This window comes from Ornithodoros turicata, unplaced genomic scaffold (genome assembly GCF_037126465.1).
Source record: "Ornithodoros turicata isolate Travis unplaced genomic scaffold, ASM3712646v1 ctg00000947.1, whole genome shotgun sequence".
Classification (NCBI taxonomy): Eukaryota; Metazoa; Arthropoda; class Arachnida; order Ixodida; family Argasidae; genus Ornithodoros; species Ornithodoros turicata.
This window is the reverse complement of record NW_026999423.1, coordinates 444,730-458,431: the sequence shown is the minus strand read 5'-3', so window position 1 is coordinate 458,431 and position 13,702 is coordinate 444,730. Positions and strand designations below refer to the sequence as shown.

General features: G+C 48.4%; 2 protein-coding genes across 2 annotated transcripts; both read left to right on the top strand.

Moving 5' to 3' along the window:
* Positions 1-668: 668 nt before the first annotated feature.
* Positions 669-6,529, top strand: LOC135375844 (zinc finger protein 271-like). Its single transcript, XM_064608487.1, has 4 exons — positions 669-722; positions 769-855; positions 3,869-5,639; positions 5,712-6,529. The coding sequence occupies exons 1-4, from the start codon at positions 669-671 to the stop codon at positions 5,855-5,857; spliced, it is 2,058 nt and encodes a 685-aa protein (XP_064464557.1). The 3' UTR covers positions 5,858-6,529.
* Positions 6,530-10,223: 3,694 nt separating this feature from the next.
* LOC135375843 (zinc finger protein 233-like) lies at positions 10,224-10,964 on the top strand. The gene is made up of 2 exons (XM_064608486.1): positions 10,224-10,260; positions 10,495-10,964. Exons 1-2 carry the CDS (start codon positions 10,224-10,226, stop codon positions 10,962-10,964), a joined length of 507 nt encoding a protein of 168 aa, XP_064464556.1.
* The last annotated feature ends 2,738 nt before the right edge of the window (positions 10,965-13,702 follow it).

The window sequence follows — 13,702 nt, the reverse complement described above, 5'->3', positions numbered from 1 at the left end:
CCACGCCGTGAGCTCTCGTCTTGAGCGTGACGAATTTTGTGCGGAGGACCTCTCTGAAGCGCTTGTCACAACTAATATATTCTGTGGTGGAAGCTCGAAAACCCGACACTAAGAAAATGCCTCGAGAAGTATACTCTCAGGAAGATACCGGCAGAATCAACTCTCCGAAAGAATTACCTGTCTCTTGTGTACGAGAAAGATATGAATGAAGTAAGGCGCTCTGTTGCTAATGGCCCAAATATGGGCTGCTGCGGATGAGACGACGGACGCTTGCGGTCGCTAGGTGGCACATCTTCTTGTTGGAAAACTTGATAATCGAAGGTCCAGAGGCCTTATCTGCTAGCGGCTGCTGTCGGCGAGTCGAACACTCGAGAAAACAAACCATGGTACCGTAGCTAGATTCGTAAACGATGTTCTCAAGCTACTCTGGCCAGATGGGGGCAGAGAGAAGTTTAGGATATTTTACGCAGGTGCAGCTGCGTACACGACAAAGGCTTCCCCCGAAATTTTTCTATCGAACCCTCGTGCACGTAACGTGTTTGGTGCACGGTCTCAAGCGCGTGTCATAGTAAGTCAGGGGGCCCTACCCACACGTCAACAAGATGGTGTCAGTCGTGAAGAAAATTTTTATGAAAGCGCTAAGTCAAAGAGAAACATACCGAGCAATGATGCCAGACGTTCCCCTGTCCCTGAACCTGTTGTATCACAAGATGTGGCACCTGGTTGGAGGCGGTCGATTTCTATGCAACTCAATTGGACGACTTGAAGGACGTGGTGAACAAGTTCTGTTCCGAAAACAGCGGAGCTGTCAAAGAAGTGAAAGCGCTCTTTGAAAAGCCAGTGCTAGCTGTGGAGGTACGTTTAGCGTTTAGTGAAAATGCACTTCGTCTTTCTTGCGCAAGCCATCCAGAAGCTTGAAACGGGAGCCCTCCTGTTCGTGGAATCATATGATTTTCACTAAACGCTAAACGTACCTCCACAGCTAGCACTGGCTTTTCAAAGAGCGCTTTCACTTCTTTGACAGCTCCGCTGTTTTCGGAACAGAACTTGTTCACCACGTCCTTCAAGTCGTCCAATTGAGTTGCATAGAAATCGACCGCCTCCAACCAGGTGCCACATCTTGTGATACAACAGGTTCAGGGACAGGGGAACGTCTGGCATCATTGCTCGGTATGTTTCTCTTTGACTTAGCGCTTTCATAAAAATTTTCTTCACGACTGACACCATCTTGTTGACGTGTGGGTAGGGCCCCCTGACTTACTATGACACGCGCTTGAGACCGTGCACCAAACACGTTACGTGCACGAGGGTTCGATAGAAAAATTTCGGGGGAAGCCTTTGTCGTGTACGCAGCTGCACCTGCGTAAAATATCCTAAACTTCTCTCTGCCCCCATCTGGCCAGAGTAGCTTGAGAACATCGTTTACGAATCTAGCTACGGTACCATGGTTTGTTTTCTCGAGTGTTCGACTCGCCGACAGCAGCCGCTAGCAGATAAGGCCTCTGGACCTTCGATTATCAAGTTTTCCAACAAGAAGATGTGCCACCTAGCGACCGCAAGCGTCCGTCGTCTCATCCGCAGCAGCCCATATTTGGGCCATTAGCAACAGAGCGCCTTACTTCATTCATATCTTTCTCGTACACAAGAGACAGGTAATTCTTTCGGAGAGTTGATTCTGCCGGTATCTTCCTGAGAGTATACTTCTCGAGGCATTTTCTTAGTGTCGGGTTTTCGAGCTTCCACCACAGAATATATTAGTTGTGACAAGCGCTTCAGAGAGGTCCTCCGCACAAAATTCGTCACGCTCAAGACGAGAGCTCACGGCGTGGGGATGTAGACATTGTGAAGTTCTGCTCCCCTTTGCTTTTTTCAGAAATGTGCGACATCACATGCTGGTCAACTTGAAACTTCCTTTCTGCATTGACCTATAAGAGACAGAAAGAAAAAAAAGGAAAATAACGGAAAAATCGAGTCTGGAAACAGCCGGGACAGTTGAATTTCTGCGAAGTAAATAAATACCAAGGAAGGACTTTGATTTTAGCGTCGTTAATAAGCGTCCTTGCGCGTACATTGTGTCGCAAGCGAGCCCCCATTTACGCTTATTTGCTCTAAACATTCCCGTTCGTAATCTTCCCCAATGCATGAAAGCCCATGCCTTGTAATGCGTGTTTCTTTTTTACCTTCTCGCAAATCCTCCAGAACAATATCTTTCCGTCGGTGCACAAATCTGGGTTCTCCGTCGTCCATCTCTTGTAGAGGTATGAAGTTGATGGCTTAGGTCTCGGCATAGTAAGGAAACGACAGACGAACGGTAGGCGGCTTAGAAGGGAACGCGTCATACTCTCTGTTGCAGATAGAGAGGGCACAAGATGCATTCAACGCAACCAGAGTGGCGTGGACACCCGCAGGGACGGAATCTCAAGAAGACGTCACGATGCCGAGTGTCTAATCAGCGGATTGCAATGTGAAATATGGATTGATACGTCATATGTGATGAGCAGGGGAAATATGCAGCAACGTATGAAATATGCATTTACATGCACTTCAGACTTACTGCAGATCGTTTGGGACTGCAGCAGGCAGGTGCTGGCGGGCGAGTTTGATTATTAATGCAAACATATATGGCTGTCCTGTTAATCACAATTTATTGTTGTGCTGCTGCGGTCCCAACATGGAATCTTTAATGGAAAAGTGGTAAGATGTGCTAAATTTTGAGCTGACTTCGGAAAACTATACCATACTTTGTAAAGGTAGGGGATCTAGATGAGGACGAGTGGCTTTGATAACCCAATAAACTTGAGTTAATTCGACCTTTGCAGCAAACTTGATAACACAGTGAACTTCCATTAATTCGACCGTGACAGGAATGCGAACGTTTATATCAAATTGTATCAAGATCGAATTGAAGAATAGGTTAAAAAATGAGCGAGGTCAACTTCCCTTTTATGTATTAGTGTGTGCACTTGAAACACGCATCTGAAAACATGCCGTCGCATGTTATAGAACCGCAAGTACAGCAAGTTGACATCCTCCGAGAAACCATCCTGACAAGCGAGCTCTGATCGTATGTAATAACTTCTCCATGACCCTTTCATGGCATTTTCAGTTGGCGTTTGACTAACGCTCGGACTCATAGATGGCGACTCCTATTTCATAATTTCATCTCTGGGTATATTGCCCGTTACTATCATCAGCAGTAAGCGATAACATTTGTGCACCATCATAGTACACAGTATGCACTTATACAGCTTTGAGGTATTCGAGCAGTATGAAGATATACTAAAAATTGCACAACTGAGTACAGGCATCACTGACTCGAGAAAAATAAGCGTAACCCAATTATATGACACCAAAACAAAAATAACAAAAATACTCATACGAGAAAAACGAGTCCCCAATCGAGTTCAGCTTGTTCCGTCTGAACTACACTTTATCTCTCGCAAATACTGGAGAGTGGTGCAAGTCCAAACAGCACAATGTTCTGAAAGTGAATTGCAAGGGGGTGGCCGGGTAGGTGGAAAGCCTTGAACAGACCCGTCAAACTAAAGAACATTGATAAGACACATGCCGTCCACCCCTATTGCACTCGACATTCAGTACATTGTGCTTCTGCATTGTGCAATCGTGCACAATAGGGATTATTTGTAGAGTTGGAACGTGAACAGTGTGACAAGGCATTGCGAATGTGGTGCCATCTAATTTTTCAAAGATCGAGAATCGGAGATGCGCCTGGACTGGTATGCCCTCAGAATGTCCTATTTATGAAATCTCAGACACAAGAAAAAGTACTGATACGCACCATATTATTAACAAGCCCAGAGGCACTTGTGAACAAGAATACTCGGGTCGCATTTCTTCAAATGCGCAGTTCAAGATCACCACCACAACAGTTGAACTGCAGCCCGACAGCACTGCACTATTCACTATGAATGACCAACCTGCTGAGCGTCATCGAGACGAGAGCAAGCCATGTGCACTTGCATGCATGTCGAAAGCCAGCCTTGAATGCCACATGTTTGCACACTCTCACAATGAGTCTGAAAAGTCTCCCACTGCTCCTCCAACGGATGTTCAGATGGGAGAGAAGAGTTCTGGGTGCAACATCTATTCCTCTGCATTCTCGTGGTCTGCAGGTGACGAGAACCACATGGTGAAGCATACTGACAAGAGGCCATACAAGACCGATGTCTGCCCTGCCGAGTTCAGCCTGAGCGGGAACCTACAGCAGCACAAGCAAACAGATTCATGCAAGAAACCATACAAGTGCGATGTCTGCCCTGCGGAGTTCAGCCGGAGTTCTCACCTGCAGCGTCACAAGCTGACACACACGGGCGAGAAGCCATACAAGTGCGACCTCTGTCCTGCAGAGTTCAGCCAGAGGGGGACCCTACAGCGTCACAAGTGGACACACACGGGTGAGAAGCCATACAAGTGCGATGTCTGCCCTGCGGAGTTCAGACAGGGTGGGCACCTACAGCAGCACAGGCGGACACACACCTGCGAGAAGCCATACAAGTGCAACCTCTGTCCTGCAGAGTTGAAACAGAGCGCAAACCTGTCACATCACAGGCGAACACACATCGGCAAGAAGCCATACAAATGCGATCTCTGTCCTGCAGCATTTAGCCAGAGGAGGTACTTACAGCGTCACAAGCGGACGCATACGGGCGAGAAGGCGTACAAGTGCAGTCTCTGTCCTGCGGCGTTCAGCCAGAGGAGGTACTTACACTGTCACAAGCGGACGCATACGGGCGAGAAGGCGTACAAGTGCAGTCTCTGTCCTGCGGCGTTCAGCCAGAGGAGGTACTTACACTGTCACAAGCGGACGCATACGGGCGAGAAGGCGTACAAGTGCAGTCTCTGTCCTGCGGCGTTCAGCCAGAGGAGGTACTTACACTGTCACAAGCGGACGCATACGGGCGAGAAGGCGTACAAGTGCAGTCTCTGTCCTGCGGCGTTCAGCCAGAGGAGGTACTTACACTGTCACAAGCGGACGCATACGGGCGAGAAGGCGTACAAGTGCAGTCTCTGTCCTGCGGCGTTCAGCCAGAGGAGGTACTTACACTGTCACAAGCGGACGCATACGGGCGAGAAGGCGTACAAGTGCGATCTCTGTCCTGCGGCGTTCAGCCAGAGGAGGTACTTACACTGTCACAAGCGGACGCACACGGGCGAGAAGGCGTACAAGTGCAGTCTCTGTCCTGCGGGGTTCAGACAGAGCGCAGCCCTGTCACGTCACAAGCGAGCACACGCAAGTGAGAAGCCATACAAGTGCAATGTCTGCCCTGCAGAGTTCAGTCAGGGCGGATACCTACGGCAGCACAAGCGAACACACACAGGTGAGAAGCCATACAAGTGCGATGTCTGCCATGCAGAGTTCAGCCTGAGTGGGAACCTACGGCGTCACAAGCGGACACACACGGGCGAAAAGCCATACAAGTGCGATGTCTGCCATGCAGAGTTCAGCCTGAGTGGGAACCTACGGCGTCACAAGCGGACACACACGGGCGAAAAGCCATACAAGTGCGATGTCTGCCATGCAGAGTTCAGCCTGAGTGGGAACCTACGGCGTCACAAGCGGACACACACGGGTGAGAAGCCATACAAGTGCGATGTCTGCTCTGCGGAGTTTAGCCGAGGTGAGCTACTACAGCAGTACAAGCGGACACACACATATAAGAAGCCATAAAAGTGCGATGTCTGCCACGCAGAGTTCAGCCAGAGCGGGACCCTGCAGCAGCACAAGCGGACACACACGGGCGAGAAGCCATACAAGTGCGATCTCTGTCCTGCAGTGTTCAGACAGCGTGTAACCTTGTCACGTCACAAGCGAACACACACGGGTGAGCAGCCATAAAATTGCAGCCTCTGCCCTGCAGTGTTTATCCACAACCCAAACTTGCAGTGTGATGCAAGTGCGGTTTCTGTCCCACAGAACAGCACAAGCAGGCACCCTGGGGTGAGAAGCCACAAAAGAACGTTCTCTGTTCTGCAGACCTGAGGCACAACACAAAGCTGCAGTGTAGCAAGAAGACTTACATGAAAGCGAAGCCATACAAGTGCAACCTCTGTGCTGCACAATTCATATGGAGCAGGAACAAAGTTAGAGAAGCTGCTGCTAGAGCTAGTTCAGCCAGAGCACGAACTTGTGGCTTAACGTGTAGCCAGGACACACTTGGGATAGTGACCATAGAAGTGCGCAGGGACCAAGTACACTTGAAAGAGTGCCAGTGCTGTGGTGTTGTGTGTCCTGAACCCAGAGGCCTGAAGAAGCACATGCTAATGCCTGTGCATGGGGGAAGGCTGTATGGATGCAATCTGTATCCCACCGTGTTTTATTTCTGGTTCTGGTAACTCGCACGCATGAACAGACCGAGGCTAAAAAGAGTTGGGTTGGGTGGTGACACATGTGAAACGTAAAAAAATGAAAAACAGTGCAAAGTACAGGCAGACCATGCTACTCCTAACCAAGGTTTACTTCCATGAACGACATACATTTCATTGTTTCTTGTTTGCCTCTTTATTCCTTGCCTTTTATTGCTTTTTTTTCTCTTTATTCCTCCTTATTATGATGAATACTTCTTTTAAGCCTTACATCTCTTCAACCAATAACATGAACAAATAAATCAACCCAAAGAAATAAAAGATAAATATTTCTATAAGACCCGACAACTTGTAAGAGGAATCCTGACAAACACATTTTGTTTGACAAGCATCTATTGTAGAACGCGTTACAATTTGTAAATGACATCTCGGGAGAAATCACAGGGAGACAGTCGTGTGTGGTATGAGAGATTAAAAACTGTGAAGTCAGTCTTTTTTTGTGTGTGTGTGTGTGCCGAGAAGCTTGACTGGATACTGCAACTACTAGAACTACAACTAGGACAACTACTACTCTACAAACTTGACGATACTGGATTCTTCTGTAATTGAGAGTGATAATAGGGTAATGGGATAAATAGGGTCCAGAAATTGAAGCACTAAAAACGATGGGAGTAGCCAGCCACCTGTTTACGTAGTGGCAAGAGCGTGTAAGTATCCAAAGTTATTGTGATTTACAAAAGCAGTGACAGAAACTGTCCATCTAATTGCCGCCCCATTTCAGTGTTACCGGTCTTTTCCGATGGTTTTGAATGCGTGATTTATAGTTGACTTGCCGCTTATTTTAATAATGGCACAGGCTACACAGGCCACAGGCTAGTTCTCCAGTAGGTTCTAGCCCATTGTGGTGTCGTGGGGAACGAGCAGGCCGACAGCGCCGCAGAAGCAGCACTCTCGTATCGGAAACGGGCCCGTATTGTTCTGCTGAGAGGAGACCGCCGTTCCATTCTGCGACGCCTAGGGACACCCCTGGCTTCCCGCCAACGGACAACCGACATTCTTCCCCCCTCTATGTTGAACAGAGTTGATCCCACGCTCGCTTTCCGCATGCCACGAAACACCTCTCGTCAAGATGCTGCATTAATCCACTGAATGCGCCTCGATGTGGCCTTTACAGCTCAGTGGCGTTACCGCTGAGACAAGTTGACTCTCCCACCTGCTGCCACTGCGGTGCTCTTGAGGATCTGGAGCACATTCTTCTTCATTGCCCTCACTAAGAACCTTCCCGAACCACACTCTCCGAGTCTCTTCGTCAGCTGGACTCTCGCCCTTTCTCCCTATCGAAATTGCTTGGTCCCTGGCCCAATCCAGCCCAGCAACGCTCTGCGCTCAAAGCTCTTCTGACATTTCTGGACACCATCGGACTTCGATCGTTATTGTGAAGGGGCTCGTTATTTTATTTCCCCCATTCCATCCAGCAATGGGGTAGAGTATCGCCTGTGGCGATGAAACTCCCCACTCTCCAAGGTCGAAAATAAAGTTGTTGTTGTTATTTTAATAAATAGGACCTTCTCTCCATCGTTACTTTCTTAGTCAATTTGAGGCATTGTATGTATCTGTCCCTATGTTGTTCCAGCCTCAGAACGTCAGTTCTCTCATGTTCAACAGTTGCCGCCTGCGTCGATCCCGTCGTATGATTGTGTGTATGACTGAGAAAAATGTAAGAGTGAAAGGAGGATGGATGAGGGAGAGTGGTTGATTTGTCCCTTCAGGTGACGCACCTTTGGAAGTCGCTGAGAAGGCGTGTTAGCTTAGCTCAATTGGTAGAGCCCTAGACCGGCAATCCAGAAGATGTGGGTTCGAGTCCTACAGCTGGCTAACCTTTTCAGTGACTTTCATCTTTCATCGTGTTCCGTAAACTTTTGCCACAAAGATATATGCAACAGAGGATATGAAATGAATGTGCGGCACAGTGCCAGGTCCCAAACAAACGATTCAACATGACTCGAACACACACAGCCCAGGCAGCACAAACCCTCGGGAAAAGAATGGGAACGCAATGGGGGCTTCGGCTCCTGAACGAGGGATAGTGCCCGACTGGTTCCCAGCGGTGTGGGAACTGAGGAGGTAGAACATAAGAGAAGATAAGGTAGCCTCCCGACCGTGCCCTGATCATTTCCCGCTCTGGACTGACCTTGGTCATGTGACCAAAATATAGGATCGCTCCCCGATGCAACAGATTTCTCTTCCCAGACAGTCAGGCGCCGAGTGATGCAATCACGTAACCGACAGTTTCGAATCTGGCCAATGATGTTCCTCGATCATCCAGCCGTGTTTGCACTGTCGGAGTCCCCGTCACTCTCGCTGCGAGAAACGAATGCATCCGGCCGTGCTCCCGAAACTTTTGAGGAATTCCAACATTTTCGAGTGGTAAGCGGTGTTAGCTTAGCTCAATTGGTAGAGCCCTGGACCGGTAATCCAGAAGATGTGGGTTCGACTCCTACAGCTGGCTAACCTTTTCTTACATCTTTCTGTTCCTTATTGTTTCTGAGCCGATTCGCTCCCCCTCCTCCGCTGAATGTGTCACGATCACCCTGGTGGTTTGAACTCTCAGTTTGAGAGACACTGGCCTACACTGTATCTCCGTGGCAGTCGTGTTGCCAGACTACGTGTACGACATGACGTGAGGCGCGTTGTGGCACACTGAGTGACTACAGGCATGACAGAGCGGGTAGGGGTGTCCGCTCGTTGGCGAGAGCAAAGGGCATGCGTAACTCTATGAAGCAGCCTGTTCAAATCCAACGACCGATGAGCTGTGCCACAATTTTCCGCCGAATGTCGGCGCACTGCTCCCTGAAATCATCCCAGTGCCCACATCAAACCCCTGTGCCCCACTCCCTTCTGCTGTCCGCGCTGCACCTGCGAACATCTGTACATCGCTCACCAACATCTCCTAGACAGCAGAAGACCGGTTTACTCCTATGTCACACAAAGAAGCGTGCTGGTACAATTCCGTTAACACTGTCGTGACATCAATGTAAGAGCGAACAAGAGAAAACATGAGCAGCTCGAAAAGCTCACACAGGCCTTCTGCTATGTGTTGCTCTCACTCAATGTTCCTCCGTAGCACTTATACGTAATCATCATTCAGCCTCCCACGTCGGACACGCCTTACAAAAACCACGCTCTAGGTTGGGATGTTCAAGACTAGTAACGTGAATCCAGACACTATAAAGGAATCGGCTGCTTGGCTTATCATATTTTTGGAGCCGTTATCGTAAAGGCCTTCCGATCTGCCAGATATCCTCTAATCATTAAAAATCTCCCCACTGATCCCTCGCTGGGATAAAGAAACGAAGGAGGGGGTGATAGCGCGTCGCATCGAAGGACCCCTTTCCACTTACGCTAGGCTGCACCAAGTCCAGAAAGTGAATTAATGAATTGCTAGCACTTTTAAAGAAAGTATTTATAGACGAAAATAAAATAAACAGAAGGCCATGACTGTATTGAATAGGACGCAGGGCATCTGGTTGAAGGACCGGCACTTGACCTTTCAGCAAATACGAGAGGGGGGCGAGCCACTTTAAACTTGCAACTTTAATCGTGCACAATGGGGATGATTTGCGGAGCCTGACGAGGATAGCGTGAAAAGGCACAGCGAACGTGGTGCCATCTGGTTTTCGAAAATTGTGAACTAGAGATGCGGTTGAACTGGTTCGCCCTCTGAATGTTCGATTTTTGAAATTTCAGGAGCAAGAGAAAGCACCGGTACCCTCCATATTAAGGACAAGCCCAGATGCACTTGTGACCAAGTATCTCCAGGTTGCACTTTCTCAAATGCGCAGTTCAAGATCAACACAGCAGCGGTTGAAGAGCGATTAAACAAAATTGCAGTAGTCACTATGGAAGATCCGCCCAAGGAAAGACCTACAGAAAAGAGTAAGTCATGTGGGCTTGCATGCACATCCAAAGCCAGACTGCAACATCACATGTTTGCACACTGTCACAATGAGTTTGAGTGTCCTGCTAGTCCTCCATCAAATGTTCAGATGGGAGAGGAGGGCTTTGGGTGCGACGTGTGTCTCTCTGCATTCTCACAGTCTATAAGTCACGAGAACCATGTGTCGAAGCGTACTGATGAGAAGACATAAAGGTGCGATCTCTGTCCTGCAGAGGTCGACCGGAATGCGCATCTACGGCTTCACAAGCCGACAGACAAGGGGGAGAAGCCATACAAGTGTGATGGCTGCCCTGCAAAGTTCAGCTGCAGCAGTGACCTGCGGCGCCATAAGATGACACACACCGGTGAGATGCCATACAAGTGCGACGTCTGTTCTGCAAAGTTCAGCCGAGGCGGGCACCTACGGGACCACAAGAGGACACACACTGGCGAGAAGGCATACAAGTGCTATGTCTGTCCTGCAGAGTTCACCCAGAGCTCACACCTGCAGCGTCATAAAAAGACACACACGGGCGAAAAGCCATACAAGTGTGATGTCTGCCCTGCAAAGTTCAGCCTGAGCAGTGACCTGCAGTGCCATAAGAGGACACACACCGGTGAGAAGCCATACAAGTGCGATGCCTGTCCTACAAAGTTCAGCCGGAGCGGGCACCTACGGGACCACAAGCGGACACACACTTGAGAGAAACCATACAAGTGCCATGTCTACCTAGCGCAGTTCAGCCAGAGCAAGTACCTACAGCATCACATGCGGACATACATGGGGGAGCAGCCATAAAAGTGGGACCTTTGTCCCGCTTGTCAGCTTGTTCAGCGAGAGCATGAATCTCAAGCTTGACAAGTAGCCATGAGGCACCTGAGATAGAAACCATGCATTTGTGCAAGAAAGCATCCGTCCCAGTGTCAATTCCGTTGTCCTCTACCCGGACACCTGAACAAGTACATCCTAGTGCACAGAGAGGCAATGCTGTATGACACCACATTTTATTTTTGATATTTTGAAACTCCCACACATGAACAGACTGAGTCAGTTTAAAAAAAAGTTGCATTGAAGCTGGCTTGGATGATGATGCACGTCAAAGACCAACCCGAAGGAAACCCAGTGCCTGTGAAATGACATCTATGGAGCGATCACTGTGAGGCAGTTGTGTGTTGTATGAGAGATTAAATGCGGTTGTGATGCTTGTTACAAAATGCGTCAACAGCAGGTTTGGGGACCAGCAACCTGGGGACAAAAAGGGTCAAAATCGCCATTACGTCCTGTCCATCACGTGATCCTCTCTAAAGTTTTGGTTTTGCGAGAGTGTTTCTCGCGCTGCTCTTCGTGTGATTTCGCTTTTCGAAAGGCATTTATTGTGAAAATGTGAGCACCATCGTAGAAACCACGTATAGGGTAACGTGTTTCTGTTCCTGCTGCGGCTCTCGCCGAACAGAAAGCAGCCTTGTCACGGGAACACGTTTTATTCGTAGGTACACGATCAGTTATTTTAGTCTCCTGTGTGCAGAGTTGTACGTAGCGCGTTACTAGTAATTGCGTTACTAGTAATCAATTACTTCAGTAAATTTTAACGTAATCAATTAATTTTGTGAGCAAGTAATTTTCCAAGTAATCTGATTACAATTTTCGGTAATCAATTACTGAGTAATCGATTACTTTTTTAACCTTCTGTCAACAATGGCAACTCTTTTCAGCAAGCCCGATCTTCGACTGAAGCAATGACGCAGAGGTCACTGTGACGGCCATCTCTAGTCCTCACATGTCCCATGCGGACCACAGTAATACGATAATTCCTTACAACCGCGACCTACTGGAGCAACAGTAACAATAGTAACAAAACGAAGCGGATGTTTCAACGCCTATACGGTCGTTCTCATCTGGGACAGGAGGCGAGACAATTTAAAAGTAACGGGAAAAGTAACGCGTTACATTTCTAATCGGTAACGGTTACATTTTTGATGAAATAATTTGTAACGGTAAAGAATTACCGGTAATTAACGGTAAAGAATTACGGTACTTTTCGCGCAGTAGTAACAGTAATTGAAATCAATTACTTTTTTCGAGTAACATGTACAACTCTGCCTGTGTGTGATCGACTCATGTCGAATCGGGACCTGGCACTGTGCCGCAGATTCATTTCATATCCTCTGTTGTTGCACAGCTTTGTGGCAAAAGTTTACGGAACACGGCGCCTACCCATTTCTTCATAGGAGCGTCCCCAAGTGAGCAATCACGAAGAGGTCGAATAAGAAACGGGTGGCCGGCTATTACATCCATCTCTCAGTATGTGTGCCTACTCCTGCTTGCTGCTAGGTTGTCGCTCCATTGGAGAAATTCTGCACACAGGTGTTGCGTAAACTTTTGTCCCAAGCTGTAGGAATCTGATTAATGGTGTGCTGGGTCGTTAGTTACACGTGTGGTAGTGGGTCAGTTCGTGTAGAGCCTTTCGGAGCCTTTTGTGTATTTCAGACGTCGTGGAGGTGGTCAGTCCACGTAGACTATGCACCCGTCTAGACTGACCAAGGGTAGGTTAGGAGAGCCTTCTATATTTTTCATGCGTTGTAGAGTGGGTCACTTCACGTGGGATATGCACTCGTTGAGAGTGAACAGAGTTTATGCCTGTACACCCTATTACGTATTTCGCACTCTCGGGGTGGGTCGGTTCATGTAGAACATATGCACCCGTCGAGATTGGCCAAGGTCAGGTAAGGACTGCCTTTTATGAATTTTTTACACTTTCGAGAGTGGGTCAGTTTATGTACGGATATGAACACATAGAGACTGACCAAGGTTAGGTCAGGGGGGGGGGCTTTTATGCATTTCGCACGTTGGGAATTGGGTGAGTTCATGCAGAATATGCACCCGTCGAGACTGACCAAGGCTAGGTCAGGTGAAGGTTCTCCTGACCTAACCTTTGTCAGCCTTCACGGTTGCATATTCTACATGAAGCGGCCCACACCCCAACTTGTGAAACAGGCACTCCTTACATAACATTGTCAGTCTCGACGGATGCGGCGTGTCGCCAAGTGAAAGAAAACTGGCCCTTAGTACGCTCAAGATCATCGTTGTTCAGAATATGATATTGTCCTCTTTGCAGTAGATTTATTCTTTCTCGAGATTTGCACGCGCCTTTCCGCGACAATCTGGATGTATACGATAACTCCTAGAAAAAGGCTCCACTCTTCTGTGAATCGATAAATGCATCGTTCGGCTGAATGGTTGATGGCGAGAGTGTTACGCAGCACAGGGGTGGCATCCAATGTATTCCTCCGTAGACGAAAGCGTGCTGGGCGAACGCAATGCACCCTGGACAGGCCCTGGTCGCACGTCACAGCAAACGTCAAGGCGCACGTGACCTTAAAGATGGCGGTGCCCGTGATCGGCGGCCAAACCGTTTGTAAACAGTGCGGTTGTTGTTTCTG